The sequence below is a fragment of the Leucopleurus acutus genome, assembly GCF_964270905.1.
Source record: "Leucopleurus acutus genome assembly, chromosome: 13".
NCBI classification, from domain to species: Eukaryota; Metazoa; Chordata; class Mammalia; order Artiodactyla; family Delphinidae; genus Leucopleurus; species Leucopleurus acutus.
The window spans coordinates 8,365,144-8,390,059 of NC_139155.1; the positions used below are offsets into that span (position 1 = coordinate 8,365,144).

General features: G+C 38.2%; 1 protein-coding gene across 1 annotated transcript in view; it reads right to left on the bottom strand.

Annotated features, from left to right (window-relative positions):
* Positions 1-24,916, bottom strand: part of DOK6 (docking protein 6) — a gene marked incomplete at its 3' end in the record, with an annotated part of 404,645 nt that overhangs the window by 73,939 nt on the left and 305,790 nt on the right. The window contains exons 6-7 of the mRNA XM_082852683.1: positions 15,427-15,565; positions 591-708 (exon numbers count right to left, since the gene is read on the bottom strand). Coding sequence (XP_082708809.1) covers positions 591-708; positions 15,427-15,565 — 257 coding nt within the window. The remainder of the gene's footprint in view (positions 1-590; positions 709-15,426; positions 15,566-24,916) is intronic.

Genomic DNA, 24,916 nt, shown 5'->3' on the forward strand with positions numbered 1-24,916 from the left:
TGCTGTCGATCAAATACCTGCTCTCTGTTCCTCTGTTCCACCTGCCAAGCAGTCAGTCAACGCCGTATCATTAGGAAAAATACAGAAGCAACAATACTTACACCTGTCTCCTTCTGCCCTGCACCCTCCCATATGGTTTCTATGTCAAGGCTCTGGCTAAACCTTAAAACTATGAGTAGGTTCATGCAGCATTTCATCCCAGAGCTGGAAGTCAGCCTCCTGAACTGATATGCAATCCTATTTTATGGCAACAAGATGCTAAGTAAGAAATCCTTTGTAAAACACAGCATGAAACAGACCCTGGTATTAGCTACTTTTAGCTTCTGATAATATGTTTTGTATAATGTTTTAGTCAAATTCCTGTACAAAAGCGGGTCCTCAGCCCTTGGTGATCTTTGGGATAATTTTTACCATGAGTCTATGAAATGATACCTTTAGCAAAGCCACGGTAAATCTCAGAGCTCCCACTGTGGCCAGTAACAGCTGATAACTGGAAATGGAGGAAAAGCAAGCAATGCAAATACAAAGCAATTTGCGTGGCTGGTGGTCCACCTGTAGGAAGCTAAAGCAGGTGCTTTACGGTTACTTGCCTTGCAAACTGTAGATTTCCCCAACGCTGTTCTGACGAGTGATGTGATGCCAGTATGCACTGCGAGGAAGAGATATTGATTTGGATAACGTCATTGGTTCAGTCAAGCTTGTCTGAAGCTAAAAGAAAAAGATAACGTGTGTTAGGCTTTATTTAAAATAGTAAACTGAAATGTGTTCTTTTAAAAGTTCAGCGTTAAACGTGGGTGACATATGATATAATGTTACAGATTCCTGCATTACCTGCTGTTTCAAGATACCATTTTGGTTTTTTTGGAGGGGGGTGCGTGGTGCGCCGTGTGGCTTTCAGGATCTTAGTTCCCCAACCAGGGATTGAACCTGGGGCCACTGAAATGAAATCTCTGAATACTAACCACTGGACTGCCAGGGAACTCCTAAGATATCATTTTAAAAAAAGGAAAATCATGACTTAAAAAATATGAAATGAACACTTGTAAGCAATTCATCTCACTCATTAATTAAGAAGGGAACAAAAAGATGGTCGACTGATTCCAAGGAGAATTCAAAGGGCTTCTAGCTGGTCAGGAATGCCGTAAACAGCCACAGCAATAATCAATTACATTCCATCAGACACGTTTATTTGCATTTCTGTAAGCAAGAATTACCTGCATTACTGATACTATCGGCTTTCTACAATTTATTGAATTGTAAAATAACTCAAAAAATGGAGGTGCAAGCCCTTTCAGAAACAGATACCCCCAAATGGTGCCAGACACAAGATACCATTTCTTTTTTTTTTTCGGTACGCGGGCCTCTCACTGTTGCGGGCTCTCCCGTGGCGGAGCACAGGCTCCGGACGCGCAGGCTCAGCGGCCACGGCTCACGGGCCCAGCCGCTTCGCGGCATGTGGGATCTTCCCGGACCGGGGCACGAACCCGTGTCCCCTGCATCGGCAGGCGGACTCTCTACCACTGTGCCACCAGGGAAGCCCAAGATACCATTTCTTTTTCACCCATTTCATTGTCTGTTGGGCTGCACCCCACAAGCCTACAAGCCCTGTGCTTGCCCAGCTTCAAGACCGAAGAAAGAGCCCGGAGCTGGCAACAGAGACATCAGTGGTTTAATGGATGGGGGAGCTTACATGTCTGAAGCAAGGTCCTGGAGTGACACCGTACCATGTGCCGGCGCAAGTCAGACAGGATGTGGCAGGCATGGCGGCAGTCTTTGCTGTGGGAGGGGGATTGCCACTTATATGGGGATTGACGTCAGGTGGACTCATTAGTTACCAGGGAAACCAGCGGAGGGAATGCACCTCCCCGCCCCTTTGATAAGAACAATCACCAGCTGGGACCTGGGGCAAGTACGCAGGAAGGTCAGTCGTATGCATAGGGTGTAGGTGAAGCAGGCCCTGGTCGGGCAGGCGATAGACAGAGAGCAAGAGAGCAGCCATCCTGAGTGGCCTGAACACACAGCGTCTTACAGTTTTTCCTGACACCCGCTCCCACCCTTACCCAATGGCTCTTTCCTCAAATAGATCTTTCTCCTTGCTCCTGCAATAGGAGTTTGTACATACTACAAAAAGTGTTTTCCCAGAGAAGTTCTGTGATAAAAGTGTGGTATGTTTTCTTATTTGAAAGATAAACTGTAAGGTTAGCTACAGAGATCCACACAACATCCCATCAGGTGATGCTCAGACACGTGATTAGTTCAAATAGAAAAATACTTTACATTGCATTTTCAAGAAAGAAATTTATTTTTACTGATTCACACTGTTTTTTAAAAATATCCAGAAATGGTTTTGTTTGGCCTTCGTGCACATTTCTCTGATGTAATCTGAGCAAACGTGCACTTTCTGACAGTGGGCAATCCTCTAATTAATAACATCTCAGGGCTTCCCTGGTGGCGCAGTGGTTGAGAGTCCGCCTGCTGATGCAGGGGACGCGGGTTCGTGCCCCGGTCCGGGAAGATCCCACATGCCGCGGAGCGGCTGGGCCCGTGAGCCATGGCCGCTGAGCATGCGCGTCCGGAGCCTGTGCTCCGCAATGGGAGAGGCTACAGCAGTGAGAGGCCCGCGTACTGAAAAAACAAACAAAAAACAAAACAAAAAAAATCTACACATCTCACAAAGCCCACAGCCCAAGAGGATGATTTTGGCCCAAAGTGTGCCCTATGGATATTCAGTTAATACCTTTATCTGAGCATCATACAGATAAGAGTTATGCTGTCTTCCAGTGGATAAGAAAGGAAACCCCAAAGCAAAGAACCTCATATTTAGAAGACTAAAGATATAAACAAGGGTTGGCAGCTTCTGCTCACTCCCATTTAGGCAATATGTAAATATACAGATGTCAACATCTGATATGAGTGTACGATCTCAAAGAGGAGATCATTTCCTGCTGCAACCCGCTTCCCTCCCCTTCCCTAAACTTCAGAAAACTCTTTTGAAAACGTTTGGTTGAAAGGTAGTTGTTAGGAAAGAATTCTTCCTGGGCCACTCGTGGTTCTGCATTTCTTGTGACAACTTTTGTTCCTTACTATTATTTGCTTGTGCAGCAAACAGGCCTGGAAGAAAGTGTCTTTCTCCAGGGCGGAGGACATATTTGTTTCCTGACCAGGAAAATACAGATACTGTCTTCTTCCACGTTGAAGGCTGGGCAGGTTTGCTAGCGGCCACCTTATAAAATTAGGAGTTCCTATGAAACCAAGCAGGACCCTGTGGGGCCCTCCTGGGTACCAAAGCCTTTCCGTGTCTTGTTTGTAGGAAAAAGGCTTTCGGTCTCCTAGACATTCCCTGGGTTCCAAAGGGCGGATGCAAACGGTTACTAATTAGGCGAGTGAGGGAAGGCAGAAACAAAGTAAAGGCAGTCCAGAAACAATAGTGCAGCCGTTCCCTCTACTGAACTACCTAGCATAGGCCCTGTTTACTTACATGCACCTGGACAAAGACAAAGGACGATCTCATACCCCAATTTATTCAATATATCCACATTGAAAGGCTTTCGAGTTGTTTCTGCTCTTTTGATACTAAAACGAATAGATCCCAATATTAAAGAATTTTGAGAAACTGTAGAAAAAAACATTTCAGTCAGTATTCCATCCAAGGATTTAGTATGTACAAGTGGAGTTATGATCGTGGTTTCCCAAAGAGTCTCAGTGCTCCTAATATTATTTGACATTTACATTTTTATTTAAAAAAGCATCAAATTCTCTTGGAGCTTAAAAGGAATTTTGCCTGTTTTTTAAGTCCTTTCATGTCGCCAACTTACATACTTGGGTTTTAAAATTTATATAAAGAATTTATATTTTTCAGTTTTTCTTATATTTTCTTATACTTTGCTTTTATCCTAATTAACTTCCACCTTCTGTCCGTCTTGTTTTCTTGGTCTTTTCCATCTTTTCAAGTTGAATATTTCCATTTCCATTTTTATTTGTTTATTAATGAAAGCATTTCCTTCCAAATGCCACTTTGTCCACATCCCAATGGCTTGTAAGTAGAATAAAAATCATTCTTTTCTAAATTATGTAATTGTGGTATTATTTCCTATTTTATATGGGAGATTGCTTGTGTACATTTTGTTGAGATATTGCTTTTTTGTGCATATTTTATTAATTTTCATTTAATAATGCATTGTGGTCAGATAATATGGCCTGAGTAGTTTCTATATATTGAAGTTTATTTTTTATTTTTATCTAATATACGACAATTTTTGTAAATGTTTCATAGGTACTTGAAAAGATGCACAATGAATGTAGAGTCTTTCTCTCTCTACACACACTATTCACTCAATTTCCTTCTCCATATATTCAAAAAAAACTAAATCTACTTTATCAAATATGAAGGAAAGTGTTAATTTCGAATTAACATGTTTCTGTCCATTTCCTCTTGTATATTTAAGTACTCTTATAAAATAGTACTTAATGAAAACGGTATTTTATTGACACACAAAGCTTCCTGACTGTTTTATGGTTCTTTAACTTATTTTCCCATTCTTTAGCTATATTTTAAAACTCCGCTTGCAAAAGTTCTCCCTGTCCCAGGGTTCAGCCTAACCTCCGTCTTTTCACCTCCACTCTTCCACATAAATGGGTCAGTAATCTCCCCTTCCTTCTTAGCACGTCTGGGCTTCCTTTCCAAGAAGTGGTGTTGTCCATCATCCATTCATCTCTCCTTTGTTTCATCTGCACTTGGTCTACTAGAAATTCCTAGGCATTTACAACATATAGATAATAATACCACTTCCCTATTTTCAGCCAAATTCAAATATTCTACACCTTTATCTTCTTTCAGTCATTTTTCCTGGCATTTGGCCCAGAGATCATTTATTTTGTCTAGTCAAATCCTCATAAAATTTTTGGGAGATAGGAAAGGGATGAAATATCCCTCTTTAAAATGAGAGGAGGCTGAGGCTTTGAGGTATGACCTGACTTTTCTAAGGAAGTGGAAGCATGAGACTAGAATCGTGCTTCTGCTCTGTCCTGTGATTTTTCTGAGCATCAAGAGATTCTGTTTAATGACTTTCAAATGAAGTTTCATCATAAGTAATATTAGATACTGCATTATTTTTTGTGGAGGATTGAAGATGGCTTCAAATTCTTGGAAAGCCTGCATTTAGAAATAGGGCATCTAGGTTCCAGACCTTTACATCTGGGCTTCTGGACTGGTTGGTGACTGCTCTGATTAATAACAGCTGGTAGATGTGACATTTTGTTTGTTTCGGCCATGCCCTTTGAGACCTTTATAGCAGTTTCTCCTTCTCTCCCTTGTTCTGAGTCACCATGTGAGTCACACTGCTCTGAGGCTGCCATGGTATGAGGAAGCCCAAGCTCACTGTGTACACTGGCCATGTAATTCGAGGTTAGACTCTTTCTTAGAGAATCCAGCCATTTTCATCTTACAGATGGAAAATCAAAATCCAAAAAAAATTCAAGGATTTGCTCAAGGCAAAATCCTAACTCCAGAAGCTCCAATAGAAAACAGTCCCCTTGACTTCTGAGTCCACTGCTCTTTAGACTCCAATACTGATCTCTCCTGGGAAGATGAGCTTCCTCCCCACATATGACAACGTGTGACAACACAGCCTTGTACTTTGACAGAACCTGTGCCGCCAAGAAGCAGCAGGAAGGGCCTGACAACTGCTAGAATTTTTGTGAACGTACAGGCTACCAGCACCTCTTCTCGCTTTCACCACAAATGTTATCCAGGTTATGCTACTGCCTTTTGCAATTTCCCTTTGCTGTTTTGGGACTCTGCTGGCCCTTGTGATAAACCTTAATGCTAATTTGTGTTCACCTACATAAAATTCATATGTATTAAAAAAAATGGTTCAAAAAAGTCAATTCTGGGGAATTCCCTGGTGGTCCAGTGGTTAGGACTCTGCACTTTCACTGCTGAGGGCCCCGGTTCGATCCCTGGTCAGGGAATAAGCTGCGCGGTGCGGCCAAAAAAAAGAAAAAAAGTATTGAAAAAAATAATTAAAAAATCAATTTTCCTTTTGCTCTGTCTCTCCCTAATTATTGCCTAGAATTTAAAAAATCATTTTAGCACTCAAGACACAAATCTACATAATTGGGAGAGGAAAAAGTCAGCATTTATAGATTAGCATTTATGAGTCATTCTCTATGGGTCTGGCCCTGTGCAAACTGGTTTCATAGGTTATCCCATTTAATATCCACATAAATTGTCAACACATATGCCATCTGAACTTTACAGACAAGGAAAATGAGGCTCAGAGGGGTCACATAATTTGTTCATCCTGTCATAGCCAGTGGGTAATGTTTCTGAGGCTTGGAGCCCATCACGTTCTTCCCTCTTTACCGCACTCACTGTAAAATAAATTATTGGAACCCTCTATTCAAAGAGCAGGTTAGGTGAGAATTACACCAACTGGGTCTATTCCACTGGATCAAGGCCGGAATGCGAGTGCCTCTTTGCTATGTTCAAGACAGAACACCACAATCTGTGTGGCCAAATCACGGAGTTAAGTCCATGGGCTTTGCTGTCAGCGACCTGTTGTCAAATATCAACCCCACAGCTGCCTAGCCTTCTGACTTCAGGAAAGGTACTTAAACTTTTTTTTTTTAAGATTCAATTTTTCCTTATCTCTAAAGTTAATATAATGTGCCTTAAGTGTTGTTATAAGTATTTTATAAGATGATGTTTTTAGAGTGAAAAGCACAAAGCTTGTCATGCCTGAAGTGCTCAGTAAACACAGCTGCACCTTTACTGCTGCTACTGCACAGAGAGGTGGCTTAGACCAGTGGTGTCCAAGTCTCCATGTGGTCAAGATGTGGAGATTTGTCAAAAATGAGCTATCAAAGGAACGACAAAGGAGGCAGAGGCATCTACTTGGATCTAAGTCTAAAAGCTTAATAGAAGTAAAAAAAACTAGTAATGTGAGTCAGGAATAGGTGGTCAGTATGGGCAGGTGGGAGGGGTGGAAGACAGAGGGGAGACAGGTGAGCAGAGTGCGTGTATGTTTGCACATACGTGTACTATCAGCTGGGAAGAGACAGACACAGCTTTTCTGTATGAAGAGAGTTAAAGAATGCCTCATACGGGTGGATGTGTCAACATGGGCCCTGGTTTGTCTGAGATAAGAGAAAATGGGCTGGGAAACACACTGTAGGTAAGAAGCACTGCAAAAATACAGGTGGTTGGGAAATATGTTAATGTGACATGTGTGTCAGTGTAAGAAAAAACAGTGCTGCTTAATAAGGAAATGCTCAACACCAGTGCACTCCTGGTCGAGAACATTTAGTTTTACTTGTCTTGGAAAACAGCTCATGAAACTTGAAAACTGTATGGAAACAGAAGCCCAGGAGAGCATTAGCCAGCCATGCTTGGATTGGCACTGTTTGGATTTGTTCAAACAGTCCTCTGAAGTTGGAAGGTTTATGGACAATTGGTTTCTCACAGACTTGACTTAATTTTCAATAGGGGACACCTTACACTTAATCTTCCATTTTATTCAAGATAAATGGAAAAAAAAAAAAGAAGATATCTTGCTGACTTTGTACCAGACTAACAAATAAAATGTAGTTCATATAGTCATGTAGTGGAAGTTGCTAGGTGACATTTAAAATTGGACTTTGTAGAATATCATTTTCATTAACTTGAAACAAAACGGATGTCATTATTATATATTTTAAACCATGTATTGACCAAAATACTTTCATAGAGTGTGAAAAAAGCTGGATTTTGGAATAACATCAGAAATTATTACAAACATCTACATAAATACTTTAAGTATTAAGTACAGGTATATTCTTACCTGTACTCAGTAATGATTTTAAGAATATATATTCTCTATCTATCAATCATCTGTCTATCATCTGTAAGCAGATACATTTACAGAGACACCCTTTGAATATAAGGAACATGATGAATACATATTAAAGCATTAAATTTCATAAGTAAAATTTTTGCTGTCATTTGATTTTGAAATATATAAATATCTAGAGGCTATAATAAGGTTTATGTAATTAATTTCCAATGTCTGCATATAATAAAAACTGGGGTGAACTTTAGTGGTGGTTATACAATTTTGCCCATTTAAAATTAAAGGTTTTTCTTTTGCCATTTTATGAATTAGCTAATAATTATTGACCTTTTAGTAAAGACCAGGTGGCATTCTAACACTCTGAAGTAGATATTATTGATCCTTCTTCCTCTTTTAAGAAGAGGAAGCTAAGGCACAGAGGAGGTAAGCGACTTGCAGGAGGTCACACAGCTCTGCTCGTCTTTCCCTAGAGTCTTCCTGCTTACCCACCATGCCATGCTGCTTCCACCTAATGTGTATGCATTCACTGAATACATCCCAGAATGTGAACTATGTTCACATTCTTTGAAAGCATTCTTAATTATCTTTCCATGCAATGCTTACATCAATTTCTTAGATTTTAGTTTGACCACTATTGGCCTAAGTGTTTCCCTATTTTACAGCACTATGCCAAAGAAGAGTCAGTCTGATTCTTTGGGTTGTATGTGTATATGTCATATATGTTTTTACGCTGAGTCATCTTGATTGACTTTTGACATCTGTTTTGTTTTTTTTTTAAGGAAATTATTCTTGTAATTGCCAAGAGCAGATTGTATGACCCTCAATAAATAAGATTACCACAGTTTAAAAGTAAATTTTTTTTTGTAATTTCCTTACTATTGTTCCATTCTAGCAGTACAAATAAAAGAAACAAAATTGTTTTTTTTTTTTTTTTTTTTTTTTTTTGCTGTACGCGGGCCTCTCACTGTTGTGGACTCTCCCATTGAGGAGCACAGGCTCCGGACGCGCAGGCTCAGCGCCCATGGCTCACGGGCCCAGCCGCTCCGTGGCACGTGGGATCTTCCCGGACCGGGGCACGAACCCGTGTCCCCTGCATGGGCAGGCGGATTCTCAACCACTGCGCCACCAGGGAAGCCCTATTTTTTAAACATAGAAGTCGAAATTTTTAATGTTGGGCACTCATTTTCCTTATACATTATCAATTCTAATCAAGTTGATTAAATATTATACATAAATATTATATATTGATATAATGCTTTTTTTGAAGTGACATCTAGAGTATCCACAACAAATTTTAAGGGAAAAAAATGATCTAAATAAAATATTTACTATTACACTGTGTCTCCGCACCACGTATTAGAAAAATTACACATTGCCTTCTCGTCATTTCCATCTCATTTGTGTATTTACTGCGGACAGAAATGTATATTTTCTTTGTTCTTGTGTGTTTGTTTAGAGACGAAATTTCCTTTAGTGTTCTGAAACATTAGGAACACAGGCCCTCTTTAGTTATCAGCTATAATAATTTGTTCTAATTGAGTGAGCTTGTGTTAGTTTAATCAGTGTCTGTCAATCAGTAAAAGAAAATTTCACAAAAATGCTAATGGCATTTCCCAGCAGGGAACTGGTCATTGTCAGTAATAATAAAGGTCTTGTCTTTTGGTTAATAACTGATAATATTGAGCAATAGAATCAAGACTAGAACTTTGAAGGATGAATTCATTAACAGATATTCCTATATATTGGATACAACATACCACTTGCAATCACAAATCACACGTTTAAACTTCTCCTAGAATCCTGTAAACATCTATGAAGATACCTAGAAGAGAGACTGCAAGAAGTGTTAACATTTTCCTGTGTGCGGCTCACGAGATTATGATGTTTCCAAATTCTTCACCTTTTCAGTATGGGAAAACCAGTTTTGTTTGTTTGTTTGTTTTTTCCCCATAGCTGATAGAGATTCCTGTGAAATGTGGGTATGAAGAATGCTGTCACTCAAAAGGAAGCCAAACTACCTAGGATACATCCCATTCTGGAAGCTTTCTTATTCCTTCAAAAGTTATAAATGAGCACATAGTGCTCATGGTCTTGTTAGATATACTTGAAAGGAACTGAAAGATATAATTTAGCTACAGTTGGGAATAACAGCTTAGAGTCTTCAGAATACTCACAACAAGTATTACGGTATTTTATACACTCTAAGATGCCATCATTAGAAAGCCAACGTGATTTTATGTAGCACTACAAAAGAACAGTGCTGCTAATTAAACTGTAACTCCCATCCGACTAGAGAGATGTTAAAACTGTGAAAGAGATGTGCATCTTGGAATTGATGCAGTGGAATAGCATTTCCTCGTTCATGCAACTATTTAGACAAAAAATAATTTCATAGGCTGGTAGCAGTCAATACTCGGGTAAGATTTACGATCAAGTATAAATCTAGAAGGGCAAATACGCTAATTTCGAGTCGCAGTCTAAGCTAGTTGTACATAAAGCCAGCTTTGTTCTCTCTCCTCCTCTCCTATTCTCTCTACTCTGCCCTCCCCAGAGACAGGGAGGCATTAGACCCACCTCCATGCCTACAGGGCAGTAGGTAGAGTCAAACAATGCTGCTTCCTCACCAGAAATTTCTTTTCATCTTACATTATAAAAGGAAATAAGATCATTTGTTTTTAAATGATTACTGTTCAAAAGGTTTATTGTTTTGGGAACAGTACAAATTTTTTAGTTAGTTAAATGTGTGAGGTTACTTTTGTTTCTTGTATTTCTAGTAACAAGGGCAAGTAAAATGACAAATCTTAAAGAAAACAATTTGTTTTCTAGGGAAGAAGTTCTATGTGAGACTCTGCTATTTGTTTTTCTCCAACCACTAGAGCTTAGGAAAACCAAAGAACTGACTGACAGCTTTGGACAGCAGTGCCTTCAACAAGTCTTGCCAGTGTTGTTTTTTAGGCATTAGAAGTGGGTTTGCTATCTTGCAGGTGTTTCAATAACACTGAAGCTATTTGTCCTTAAATTGTGTACAGAGCTTTTCTGGTGACCAGGAGATAAGAATTACTGGAAACAGGCACATTCGAGACACTATGCTTTTAAAGGACACACTGTAATTCTTGTTATGGGAGACCGTTCCCTTTCAAATCACTTACAATATTACAAAGGTACTAATGACCCCCTCCCCCACTTCCTTTACTTATTTTTGATAAGATATCAGGAAAAATCTGTGTTTTAAAAATTACATTCATGTCGTCTCAGCTGCTTCTTCCCTGTGGACATTTCATAATACTTGTAAAGCTTAAAAACATAAAAAGCAAATTAAAAAAGAAGTTTCTTTTGTATTATTTGTGTTTGTTTTCGTGTGTGTGTTTGTGTTGTGTGTGTATGTGTGTAGAGATCCACGGAAATCCAAAATTAAATTATTTCAGGTCTTGTTGAAGATGAAATCAGCCTCCACTCACCCTCAGGGGGCTAAGCCATGCTGGCACATTTGCAATGTGCTTTCTGATGAATGGCTGTTCACCAAGACAAGGGAAACTTTCCTCGATAATGTTGCACATGCAAGGCAGAGCACCTCTAAATGCTTTTGGCAATAGAATTCGAAGAACTTGGAGGGGTCTAAGAACATGAGCTTTATGAAATGGAAACAAATTCTAGACGTGCCATTTGTTTAACTATCTAGCTTTAATAATTTCCTCAAATATTTGAATCTTAGTAATCTCCGACAGAGTTCCAGTTTAAAATTTATTATCGTGGCTTAATTCTCCCATGTACCCCCTTACAAAATTCTCTTTTAAAATAAGGCTAGTTTTGAGTTAGTAAGTAAAGAAAATATAGGACTACTTAAGATCACTCTCTGTTTTACTATCATCATCATTTTCCCTTTCTTATCTGGACTTAAGAGTGAGAAGCTGAAGTTTTACATCTGAATGGAAAAAGGAAGAGTGTCTTCTTGTACTGAAGAAATCATTCTCCATGGAGCTTTGACTGAGGACCTTCCAATAAGTTGATTATCCAAGAAATCAATCAGGCTCTACTGTCATGACAACATAAACAAGACCAACTGGTGTTTTTAGTATAGTTGAATCAAAATTTTGTAATGGCATTTCTTAACCATCTGATTTAATTAGTTACATTAATAAAGCATGGAAAACTTGAGATTTCAAGGAGTAAAAGGAAAAAGATAAGCTTACTCAAAATTACAAAATTTTGATCCCACAAAATTCTGGGCCACTTGAGAGAAGGAACATTGTTGTCCTTTTCTTGTTTTCCCTACCACCCCGTAGCGTTTTGAGCACGGAGTAATAAATGTATTATTTACAAACCTGTGAATGGAGTTAATAAATGGCCAACTTCTCCTTTAAAACTTCTTAATGGAGTCAGTTAATTAATATTCATTCATTCTTTCATTATCTTTCTCAGTGAAGGAAATGTAAGTACACACCTCTAACAGCCTTACTGATTTAGTGATTCTTTTTATCCAGTTCTCCACAGTGCAAATGAACTGTTTTATGCACAATGCTTTTCTAGATATCAGATTCTTCAAACAAGAATAGAAACATTGCCTAACTCAGATTATAGAGATATATCAAAATATGTTTATTCATGTGTTCCCTAGGAATGATGGTGATAAATGGGGCAAAACAAAGCATATGATGCTGAAAGATATATTGAATTCTTTCTCTTATAGTTAAGAAACGGTTGTTGAGACATTATTTCTCATTCAAGTTTATCTATAAAGCCAGTAACACTCTGAAATCATCTCTTTTTTAAAGGATGAAAGTAAATACTTCAGTTGCCTGAACGACGATGTTTGGGGGAATTCATTGCTTGTATAGCTTCTTGGTAATCTTGTAAAATCTTTTTAATAACATTAAAAATGTATAAACATTTTCTATCTGATCAATATTTATCTTCCACGGCTTGGTTTTAAAACTGGAAAGCCAATGAGCAGTGTTATCTTCTTATTTTGCAGTGAATACATAATAAAGAAAATGCAACATTTTTATATCTTAGGTAGGTTTTCCAGTACTTCTCCAACTCGCAAGTTACACTATTGCCTATTTTATGGCACAAACCTTTGTTTTATTTTGTATAAATCAATTAAGAGTTAGATAGAGGGTATTTTAATTCTATTCCATACTTGTTGGAATTCTTTTTTTAAAAAGAGATTTGTGCATGTAGAGGAGGTCTCTTAAAAGAAAAAGAAAAGGTATCTGGGAGACCTGGAAATCTTTGCTTACAGCCCTAGAATTTGGGGAATTGGGGCAGTTCTCAAGTTGTGGTAGCATGCCCTTGGAAAAGCATCATTAGTTCAACTTATTCTACAGAATGGACTACCTATGGAGTAACTTAATTAGTATCAATATTATCCTTCAGAGAAAAGCATAGCTTTGCAATCACTGTTGAAATTAAACCAAAGACTCCATTTGTATGTACGCACCAAGTTGATGGAGTCTCTGATTTTGTGATTTTCAGAAACATTTGGTTTCTTTGTTAAGCCATACTGAGCCTGCTATTTAAACACCTGCCCCCTTTCCCTTCCATCTCCGAGCACCCAGATCCACGGTGTACCCAAATCCTGGCTTTCCACTGCCTGAGATCTTAGTAGGTGGACCTACCATCTCTAACTCCTTCACAGCAATTGCTTCACTCCACTCCCCTGGACTTGCTTCTTAGTGGCACAGGATAAGATAAACATACAACCACATCAAAAGCAAATGTAAATTAAATTTTGTTTTGCAAATGTTTTGGCACAAGATTGTTAGACACACTTGTAAAGGACTGGAAGACATTACGTAGCTATAGTTGGGAATAAAAATTTAGTGTCTTCACAAACATTACAAGTCTTATCATTATTCAACATCACCATCATAATAATGAAACTTTCATAGTACTTTCTGAGTGCCAGGTCTGTTCTTAGCACTTTATATATGTTAATGCACAGACACCTCATTGCAGCCAAATAAGTAGAACTCTTGTATCCCCATTTTACAGATACAGGAAAATGAGACATTTAGAAGTTAAATAACTTGTTCAAGATTATACAGACAGTGAGGGGTAGAACGGGGATGGGAACCCAGTACACTGAGTGCTCTCCTTACAGCAGACAATCACAGTTGCGTGAAAGAGCTCTTGAAATTCCCTTTATGAAATACAATTTAAATGACTCACTTATGAGCATTTTGCCCGTTCAGAACAACTAGAAGTAAAGAACTACCGCTGGTGACTAACAGCAAGTGACATCACAGTTGTTCATTTTGGCTGAAAATTAACATCAGCAGATTGTAAATATGGGCTGATAATGAATGTTCAAGATTCTGAAATAATTTGAAGTTTGGTAGTTACATTTTTTTCACCCGATTTAGGCCACTAGACAAATGTCATATTAATTAGATAATTGTTACAACAATTTAAATTTAACCCAAATCTTTCTAGAAGACTAAATCATACCAACCTCCTACTGATGCTTCATCAATTAATCCCATAGTCTCATGTTAATAATCCTATTGACGTTCAAGTTACTCTTTCACCCCCATTGAAGGCCAGATGTAAGCCTGATTTGCACTTGCTGCCCTTAAGTATTAGGAGGGCTTTTTAAACCATACCCTAGATAGAGAAAAATGTGTATGTAGTATTGACAAAACCTGAAATGTATTAAAAATAATGTAAAATCATTTGCTAGACTATTTTTTCTTCTTACATTTAAAAGATAATTTTATACTTCAAAATATTATGTATTTGAGAATTTTAAAAGTCAAAACTAAAATAATACTAGATATAAAGCCCCATAGTCTTAAAATGGAATAGAATTATGAAAGTTTTTCTGGGTAGTGACCCACCTATTTCCCAAAGCTCCACCTGTCCTCTCAGAGATGGAATCTAATGCATCCCTATAAATTCTGAAGAAAGAGAATATTGACCTATTAAAATTACAGCCGATAATAATTCCATTGTTTGCTTTTCAACGAAGTTAGTAGTAAAGCTTATAATTTTTTTTAGCTACTTGTAAAATTTGCTATTTCAGATTCTTTATTAAATTATTTCTTAGCTTGACCCTGAAACTATAGCATAGTTTCACGACAGGATAACAGATAGCTGGTAAACAGTATAAGCTCCTTTTGCAAACATTTTAGCATCGACTCTGAAACACGGACAGAAAGAGCTGGAAGTTTCAGAGAATCTAGGATAAATACAAAGACAAAAAGAAAAGTGTAATCCTTTCTGGTAGAAACCTATATTCCTCATTATTTTGGGTCCACATTTGCATCTCTGATTGTCCAACTACATGTGGAGAGATGCAGAGAGCACTGCTTCTTGTTTCACTCTCTGTGCACTCCACTCCTCTCTGGGTAACTGTGGTAACAGGTCATAGGTACATACACGAAGTGCATGGCTAGCGGCCACAAATAGCTTCTTTTGTCATATGCTGAAGAGGATATTAGAAAGATGAGGTTCAGTAACTGGGACAAGCTCTCGGGGCTGGGATGGGGTTGGACGCTGGGGCGCTGTCATGAAAGGACCCACATACACACGATGTGCATCAGACCTCAGTGACATTCATTTCCAAGCTGTTAGGTTACCAAGGAAGGAGCCTTACCCGGGCCTTCTGCTCCATTTCTAGCATTAATCTTTCATGTTGCTCAGCTATGGCCAGTGTCGCAGAATGGACCTTCTGATAGATCATTTCTCCTTCCCTTGTTTGAAAAGTGAATAGTCCTTCTCCTGTGTCACACATTCTGTGAGGATAGAGATAGGGAAAGAGATGGGTCTTCATGTGTTCAAGTGCGTAACAGTTCTCCATGTAAAAGATGCCCTCACCCTGTCATCCCCTCCACCTTGATTTTCATAGGAGCGAGTGAAGCAGATTCATCCTTGACCAAACCAACCAAGGAACCAACCAACCAACGCATCTTTAAAAGGTGCATGAGAATGAAACTAAGGGTGGAAATCCATGCACATTTGGATTTTTAAGGATGAAGTGTTCACAACAGTGTGAAGAAACAGACAAAAGTGCTGTCAGTTATTACAGTGCATGTCTTACCAATATTTAAAGAATCAAAGCAAATAGTTGTTTTCTTTAACAGCCTTCACTCTGATATCATAGCACTGTCTCCTATGACTCGATAGCTCTTGAAACGTTAAGAACTTAAGAAAAAATCTGCAATTTTATACTCATGTAGTAGGAACCAAGGAGAAGATTTTTTTAGTTTAAGGATTTGCATACATAGTTTGAAGCTTTTACTTAAACTGAGCAATCTTTACGTAAATCTCAGGATAGCCTAAGAAATAACATGGCAGAGAGGAGACTCCGTTTGGATGTGAGAGTATTTGCCCGAACTTGGCCCTGCCACTTACCGGCAGTGTGACCTGAAGCAAGCTAACTTGCCTGTACCCCCTTCGCACAATCTCTAACAGGAAAAATAACAGTACCCAGCTCATCAGATCCTTACGACAGTGGAGAGACTTGATACAATATTTATAGTGTTCCTTAGCAGATATTAAGTGCTCAAAAATGTTAGTTATCATTCTTTTCATCATAGAGAAAGTATGGCACTAATCTCAATATCCACCATAGAGAAGTGCTTGGCTTAAATATAATATTTTTATCTGATGGACTATTATACAACTGTTACTATGTCATTTCTGAGAGCATATAACATTAAAACATTCTTTTGGCCATGCCACAGGGCTTGCAGGATCTCAGTTCCCTGACCAGACACTGAACCTGGACCACGGCAGTGAAAGCCTGGAATTCTCACCACTAGGCCACCAGGGAACTCCCTAAATTTCCTATAATGTAAATTCAAGAGGAAAAGAAAATCAGAATACAAATTCCTTTTCAATTATTTAACTATAATTACCTTTTAAAACATAGTCTTTTTTATTGGATTAAAGCCACTGACAATTTTTTATTGGACTAAAGCCACGGACAATTTCTCAGGCAACAGGATTATGGTTAAGTTTTATTAATAAAGACATTCTAAAATAAAACATATTTTAAATTAATATTTTAAACCAGCTTTTAAAATAATTGGAGGCCTTCAGAAAGACCCGCTGAATATCAATATGATGTTCCCAATCGGAAACTGGACCTTAACTGGACTGCTGTGTTGTTGTTTTCAGGCTACAACACCAAAAGATTTGCATAAAATGCTCATGAGGCCAACCTCTGTCTTCCAGCACCAAAAAGATTTCAGATTCTACCTTATGATTCTCCAAGGGGTTTTAGTAGAAAAGAAGTGTCTCAAGAGGCTTCAGAAATTATAGAGGCTGTGACTGCCATCCCTCAGGGCTCCATAGAGCCAGCACTTAGCTTCTGTGAAAGAGATCTTAATAAAATTCACAAAGCGTGAAATGGAAAGTCTGAGAAAAAATGAAGAGTTTTCACAAAGTGAAACAAATGAGCTTTCTTTGTTGATTCAGAGGGGTAAAAAACTCCAACAGCGGGAGCAGGCAAATCATTGATGAGTGGTGAGCCCATCTTGTTTGAGGTTGAGTTTTGTTCATTGTTATCGGAAAAACACTCCTTATGAGCCTTCGGAAATGAGATAACGAAGACACAAATTGTTATTCCATACTCAGTCACTGAGTTGCAAAGGTCTAACACTTAGCACTTCCTGGGACTTAACTCTGCCCAGTGAAGGAGTCTGAAAGCTTACAGAAGGGTTTTATTTCCAGCCTCTGAAATAAAAACTACTGTAAACTTCGTCCATCGATCAAGAAACCAGGAATTAGAACATGCCAGCATAAAAAGCAAAGAACTTTTAGGTAGAAGGGGCTCTTTTTTAAACAATAGGTACCTAAAAGCCAAGCTGAAATCAAACTTCTTCAGTAACATTGGCTCAGATTTATGACTTCTGTCATCAGTGTTGGAAGAAACAGTTTAGGTTTTTCCCAGTTATTGTTTAAAACATGTTCTCTCAGGAGTGGTAAGGAACAGATATCGAGATTTTTCTTATACGTCTAAAGAGTTTTGTGGTAGCGAGCCAGTACTAGAGAGGACAATGGGAGGAGGCATGAAATCATTCTGACAGCTATTGCCCCGCCCCTCGATCTGGTCCCCAGACCAGCAGCGCCTGCACCTCTGGGAGCTGTCCAGAGTGCTGAAGCAGAATCTGCGTTTGACAATATGACTTGCACGCACATTGTAATTTGAGAAGTACTGGGCTATAGAACTCTTTCCACAGGTCACCATTTCATTCAAGGGAGTGGGAGATGATGCTTGGGACCCATAGGAGGACAAATTAGAAGCCATATTTGTGCAGCTTAAGACTTTGACATAACAAACTGAAGGTTAGAAAGGAAGAAATGTGACGAAAAGTACAAAAACACCTCTAGAAGAATCCTTTCCTTCATTTGGAGAGAGCTAAGATAGAGGTGCTAGTTACATTTGAATATCCTAACCCCTCACCACTAACATGCACATTCCTCAACTGCATTGACTTGAAGAATAAGTGAAAATATGGACAATGTATGTTTGTCCTGACTCCAAACTAGAATTTTATTGAAATGTATAGACAATTACAAATGATATCTCTCTTTATACTTAACAAGGTATTTGCACAAAATTAATACTTCTTCTTATCTAAAATAAAATGTTAAAGAGTAGACTCTCTGAGGTCCCTTTCAGCTTTAAGGAATAATCTGGGGCTTCATAAAAATTCTAAGAAGTAGGACTGACACACTTATTTCCAGGTTTTTTTTTTTTCTGACATTGTGATATAAGGGACATTAAAATAGCATAGACTATAATAGTACAGTCAAAAGACTAAGGGTACAAATTTCAACAATCATGTTATGGCCTGTCATATTCATTTATCACATACTTAATCTAGTACTATAAAGCCAGGCTCTGTCTTGGGCCTGGGGATAAAAAGGAGGGAACAATATACATGGCTCATTGCCTCTGAGGCTTTTTAAATGGTGGGGAAGATAAGCATTGTTCAGAAAATGACTCACTCCCTGTGGTAAATGCTAGCAGGAAGAAGTACACGGCCAAGAGGAAGGCCATGGAAAGTTACTTCACCTATTTACTCCTCCTGTACAAAATGGGGGTGACAAGACTTTGTCACAAGATTGTTTTTATTTTTCTTTTAATCAAATGAAGTAAAGTACGTGACAGTGGGCAGGAAAGGATTAATTCAGCAGGCCTGTGTTGCTCAAACTCTGCACATCTCGAAGAAAAGTCTGTTTTGGGGATGGTCCCTTGGAGGGTTTCTGGAATGCAACCTTGGAGCCTTTGTTATATTCAGTCTGATAAGAGTGTCTCTTGTGCCTGAGGCCTTGAGCCATGCTGTATTGGTCTGACCAGGTAAGTTTATCCTAACAAGGTGGTTCACCATGAATGCCTGCTTTGCTCTGGTGGTGGCTAGGGTCTGAGTGACTGAGGCTGTTCCTGGACCCTGAGGACGTTCCTGGACCCTGAGGACACTGCATGCCCATCTAGCCGACCCTCAACCAAAACCTCAGACACCAAGGCTCGTGGGGGGCTTCCTGGGTTCACAACACCCTACGCTTACTGTCATGTATCATTGCTGTCCCCGTGTGACTGCACGGGAGGGTGTCTGGAGGCTCGTGCCTGGTCCCTCCTTGTCTGCATCCTTGTGTCTTTTCTCTTTGCTGATTGTAACATGTACCTTTCACTCTAGTAAACCGAAACTGTGTGCATAATAGTTTTTTTCTGAACCTTGTGAGTCTTTCTAGGGAATCATTGAGCCTGAGGATGGTCCTGGAGACTCCGCCACCCAAGACAGCCAGCAGGTGGTAGGTTGTTAATATATTTTGATGTAATAAGAATATTAAAAATCCTAGTCGTTTCCTTAAATGGCTCTTTTTCAAATTCCATTCCTTTAGGGATTTAAGAGGGCATGCTCTCTTTCTTTATCCCACCTCACCATTCCCTTCCAGAATCCCTTGAAATAACAGTACTGCCAGTCTCGTCTCTACTGTGTTCTAACAAATAAGAAATAACTAGAGTTCCATGTGAATGTCTGTATTCAGAGGAAACTAAACTCCAGGGAGGCACTCCATTATGTACGGGTCTCAAAGTTCCCTTCAAGCGGAGAAATAATCCTAAAAGATGGTGCCACGGAGGCAACTTGACTTGAGGAAAAGCCCCTACCATGTAATCGCTAGACCACTGCCCTCCTTTTCTTGTCCTTACGTCTCAAACTTAGCTCTTTAGGAAGGACTGGCATCAGAATTCCAGCCTTTCTTCCAAATGGCAAGCAAAAGAAATTTACCAAGTGAGAAGTTAAGGAAACAGTTTAAGAAATGAAAATGGATACTTTAAAATAATTCTCTGGGGGTCTTTAGACATAATTTCGCTGCAGATGAATTTGTAAACCTCTGCCAATTTTGTCCACCTTCACAGCGTATAATTTCACCCCTGCAGTGAGTTTTGCAGTTTTGTAAGTATATTTAGTGACCACATATTTATCCTCCATGCACATAGAAATTTTAAACTCTCAGCAATGGTGTAAAGCAGGAGCACTTTCCTGAAAGCCAGTGGTGTTTCTATTCATTATTTACAATTTAACGTTTAATTACAGAAAGTAATGAAATTCTTCAAAGCACAGCTCTTCTGCAGAGCAGTGAAACCCCATTAACAATTCTTTCCTGATAACAGTTTAATCTTTATTGTCATTTAACAATGCTAGCATTTTACTTTTTTTTTTTAGCAGCTTTAAAAAGGCTGAAGTTTCTGTCTAAAGCTCTAGTGAGTCAGACGTTGATTCGTAGTAAAACATTACAAGCAAAATGGACAAACAGACGAAAGCAACAGTAAAGCAAGTCCAGAAACAGACCCAGTTCATATGGGAGTTCAATATGTGGTGAAAGTGTTGTCTCAAATCTGTGAGGGAAAGCTGGACTAGTCAATAAACCGTGTTTGGACAACAGCCATCTGGAAAAATATGTGGATCCATGTTTCTACCTCCACTGATATAAACTCCAGAGAAAGCAAAACCAAAACCAAAAACGTACCAGAAGAAAGTAGGAAAGAATTCCTATACAAACTCAGAAAATGGAGGGGGTTTCAAGCCACGACCCAAGGCAAGAAGTGACAAAAGATTGATAAATCTGCCTGTGAACAATGAAAAAAATAAGTAAGAAATCATAAGATAGCAAATGGCAAATTCAAAACTAGGAAAAATACTTGAAACTCACAGCACTGATAACTTCTGATGCCTGTAAGTTAGGTATAATATCAGTACTTTTTTCATTGGGTTGTTTGATCATTAAATGGATTAATATATGTAAATATTAAAACAGTGTTTGTAACTTATTAATATGAAATAGTACTTCTGTTATTATTACTACTACTACTACCCAAATAGTTAGATACCTAAAACATATTGCTAAGCTAGTAAAAAACAAGGAGAATATAATGTACATAGTGTGCTAACAGTTTTGTAAAAAAGTATGTGGGGAAGAATTTATATACATCTTTGCTTATATGTACATTAAACTCCGGAGGAATGCACAAGAAACTAGTAACCGTGTTATTTGCTGGGGGGGAAGTGAACGTGACAGGTGGTCTATGAGTATGGGAGGGACACTTCTTGCTGATTCTTCTTTATGTAAACCATCACATTAAATAAAGGAATGCTATGGATTTATTAATTGAATTTAATTAACTAAAATTAAACCACATTAAAATTTAAAGTAAAGGTCTGAGGACCCTCACAGGGTTTTTGTGAAGATGTAGTGTTTATGATGTGCCCAGCTCTGTCTCTGTCCCTTAGCAAATAACAGGCTGCCCTCGGTATTCACGGGGGACTGGCTCCAGGGCTGGATAGCAGAATCCGAGGACGCTCAAGCCCTTCGTATAAAGTGATGTAGCACACTTGGCCCTCAGTATCAGCGGTTCTGCATCTGCAGGTCAACGCTCAGTTGGTTAAATCTGCAGATGTGGAACCCACGGATACTGAGTGCCGACTGTACACTTTTACTGTTAAACTTATACAACACTGTACTGATGATTTAAGGGCCTCCCTTCCAGTTTAAACACACACACACACACACACATACACACACACACACACAGTATATATATTTATATATACATTTAATCTCTTTCCAGTGTAGCACAGGCATCTGATCTGATTTTCAAGGAACCAGGATCATGGAGAGTTCTGGTTTGTAAAGCATTGAAACAATACCCACAGCAATGAGGAGAATGATAACAGCTAGCTTTCGGGGAGCACCTACTAGTGCCAGGCATGGTGATAAATGCCGTGTGTGCATTACCTCACTGAGCTTCACAACACCCTACAAAGCTCTCACTGCTTCCGTTTTACAGAAAACACCATGCTAAGGAGGCTAATAGATTTGCCCAAGGTCATTAAAATTGATGTGGTCGAGCTGTGGTCTGAACGTAGCCGTGTGATTTTGGAGCGTAAGCTCATCATCACTAAGCCCAGTTGCATTCATTCAAGATAAGAAGCAGAAAAGCACGCATAATTCTTTCATTATGAACATTTCTGTAATAGGGAAACAGAGCTAGGACAGGGCTCGGGATAAAATATTTTGAAAGCTCTCTCCTTCTTTGCTGCTGTTCCTTTTCTGTCAAATCAGGTTCCCAAGACACATACCTCAATGGCATATGTGCACCCTTAAAATGCACATGAAGGTAAATCAATCAAAATTGTTGAATTGGACTCAAACATGCCCTGGACTCTCAACTTCAAGTCAAGTCCTTCATAAGGAGGAAGACTTAGCAGAACATCTGCCATCCTCTCTGCCTCCTGACTGGACTACTGTATGTTCCTAAACACTTAATGCATATGGTGCCTGTTCTTGCTTATCTCACTGTTGGAACCTTAGGGCTACAATGCTGTCCCTCAAACAAGTTGAGAGACTCGATCCTACAAGGAGATCTTGATTTTAGTCCAGGCTCTGCTGCAAATTAGCTTGAAATGCCATTTTGATCCTTTATAAAATTGAGTTTCAATGAAAGAATTGATATAAATGATCTCTAATGTACAAATTTCTTCCAAAATTCTACAATTCCTCCACCTGTGTACTCAGTGATGAGTACAAATTATAATCACATTAATTAAAATATCTCCGTCTTTACATATATTTTCCAAATTTTCGTATTATTCTATTTTATTTACTTTTTCTTACTGCCAAATGTTCTCTTTTGGTTTTTCACCTCAATGAAAAAGCCAGTTGAGTCTCCCTGAAGCAGTCTGAAGTTCTGGTTTTACTAAATCCTTGAGAAAATATACATATAAGATGTTCTTCTCCTTACCTTCCTTCCTGACTCAAAAATTGAGAATTGAAAAATCCACCAGGTGAAGATGTAAATAAACCATAGGACTTTAGTCGCTATTTAATTACCTCAAAGCATGATCATAAATTACTAACATTATCATTATACTCTTACATTGTGTTTATGAAGGTTTAGTGGGAAAAAAAGCATTTTAAAAGGTTTACAGCTAATTTTATATGCATCCAGTGGCTTTATTGTAAAAATATTGCATACTCCTTGAGGATTAGGAGTTTTAACATCTGTAACCCCCAAGTGTCAACCACAAAAAGCACCCGACGCACTCCAAAAATGTTTGTTGACCGAAACGACTTGAAAATTAGCATTATGATGGCTTCCTGACGGGTAATGAAATTGTAGTTCTGGATAGCAAAAAAAAAGCAAAATAAAATATCAAAGAAAGAAATTTTCTTTGAAGAATGACCCCATAGTGTTAACATTTTCTTCTGAAAGGAGTAGACCAAACAATCCAAAGGAAAACAGAGCTGATACGTTCTTATGTTCCCAGCTGATACACACTTGATCTGTCTTAATATTGTGTGAGGGAGGCTGTGTGTATATCATATGAAACAACCCAAACCTATTTTTGTAGGAAGAGCTAAAGACAAAACAAGTCAAGCAAAAGTTTAAATTCTGTCATTTAGAAATTATATTCCCTTTTTAAAGTGAAGTTGCCAAGTTATGACTGGAAGATTTTTTAAATTATTATGCAAGTTACTAATATTTAGACACTGAATTGCAAGAGTTTTCCTTCTCTTACCATTTTGAGGGGAGCCTAAAAATGAAATAATTATATTCCCTTAGAGCAAAAGAGCCTGTAATCAGGGTTTAAAATTACATTTTGTTCTCTTTTTGCTCTAAATATAGTTAATTAAGGTAATTTTTAAAGTATTTGAAAGATACTTTTGTTGTCTCAAGTGACTACAGAGGAAAGTGTTTAAATTATAGCCAAAATAGAAAAAAATTAAGACTATACTTGATTTTATGATGGTTATATTGCCTTTTCTTCTTTGCTTATATTTATTCATTCATTGATTTTTTTGGACATCAGCCAATAATGCGTCAGGCCCTGTATTAGCTTCTAGACTATATTTAAAAAATCATATTTAAGAAATAATTAAATAATAAACATTAACTCATGAATTGCATTTGCTCTAATTACCTGTCTATCTATCTACCCATCTTTCTATGTGTTTACTTTTTCATTTAAAAACTCAGTAAATGAGTAGATGGCTATATGAAATACATAACACAATTACACATTTTGAAGAATTGAACTGGTTATCCTTATTGTGTTAAAATTTTCTCTAGAGGTTTTAGGTTGACAGATCACTGACAGAGTATAACTTTTACTCTTTTATTGCCATTACCAAAACAAACCACCTGGTAAAATGGTACAAAACATATCATTCTAAGGTAGAATATTACATCCTTTGTAATACCAATCAGGGAGAATACTGATTGGTATTACAAAGGATGTGGGCATATGTGTCTACTACAGCTTTTTCATTTGTTTAGAAACAGAAATTAAAATTAATGCCATAGTAAAAAATGAATATACTTAAATTTAAAAAATTAAAGAATTTCAAATGTAATTACTTAGTTTTTTTTTTATAATTTCAAATGTCATCATTCCAGGTTAGTAAATTTTAAACCTTAATTTTTAAACTTTACTTAAACTTTAAATTGTTTTCTTTAAAAGTATCTGAATTGAACATATAGTGAACAGACAATTTGAATCACCTTCAAAGTAGAACCCGCCTGCCAATGCAGGGGACACATGTTCGAGCCCCGGTCTGGGAAGATCCTACAT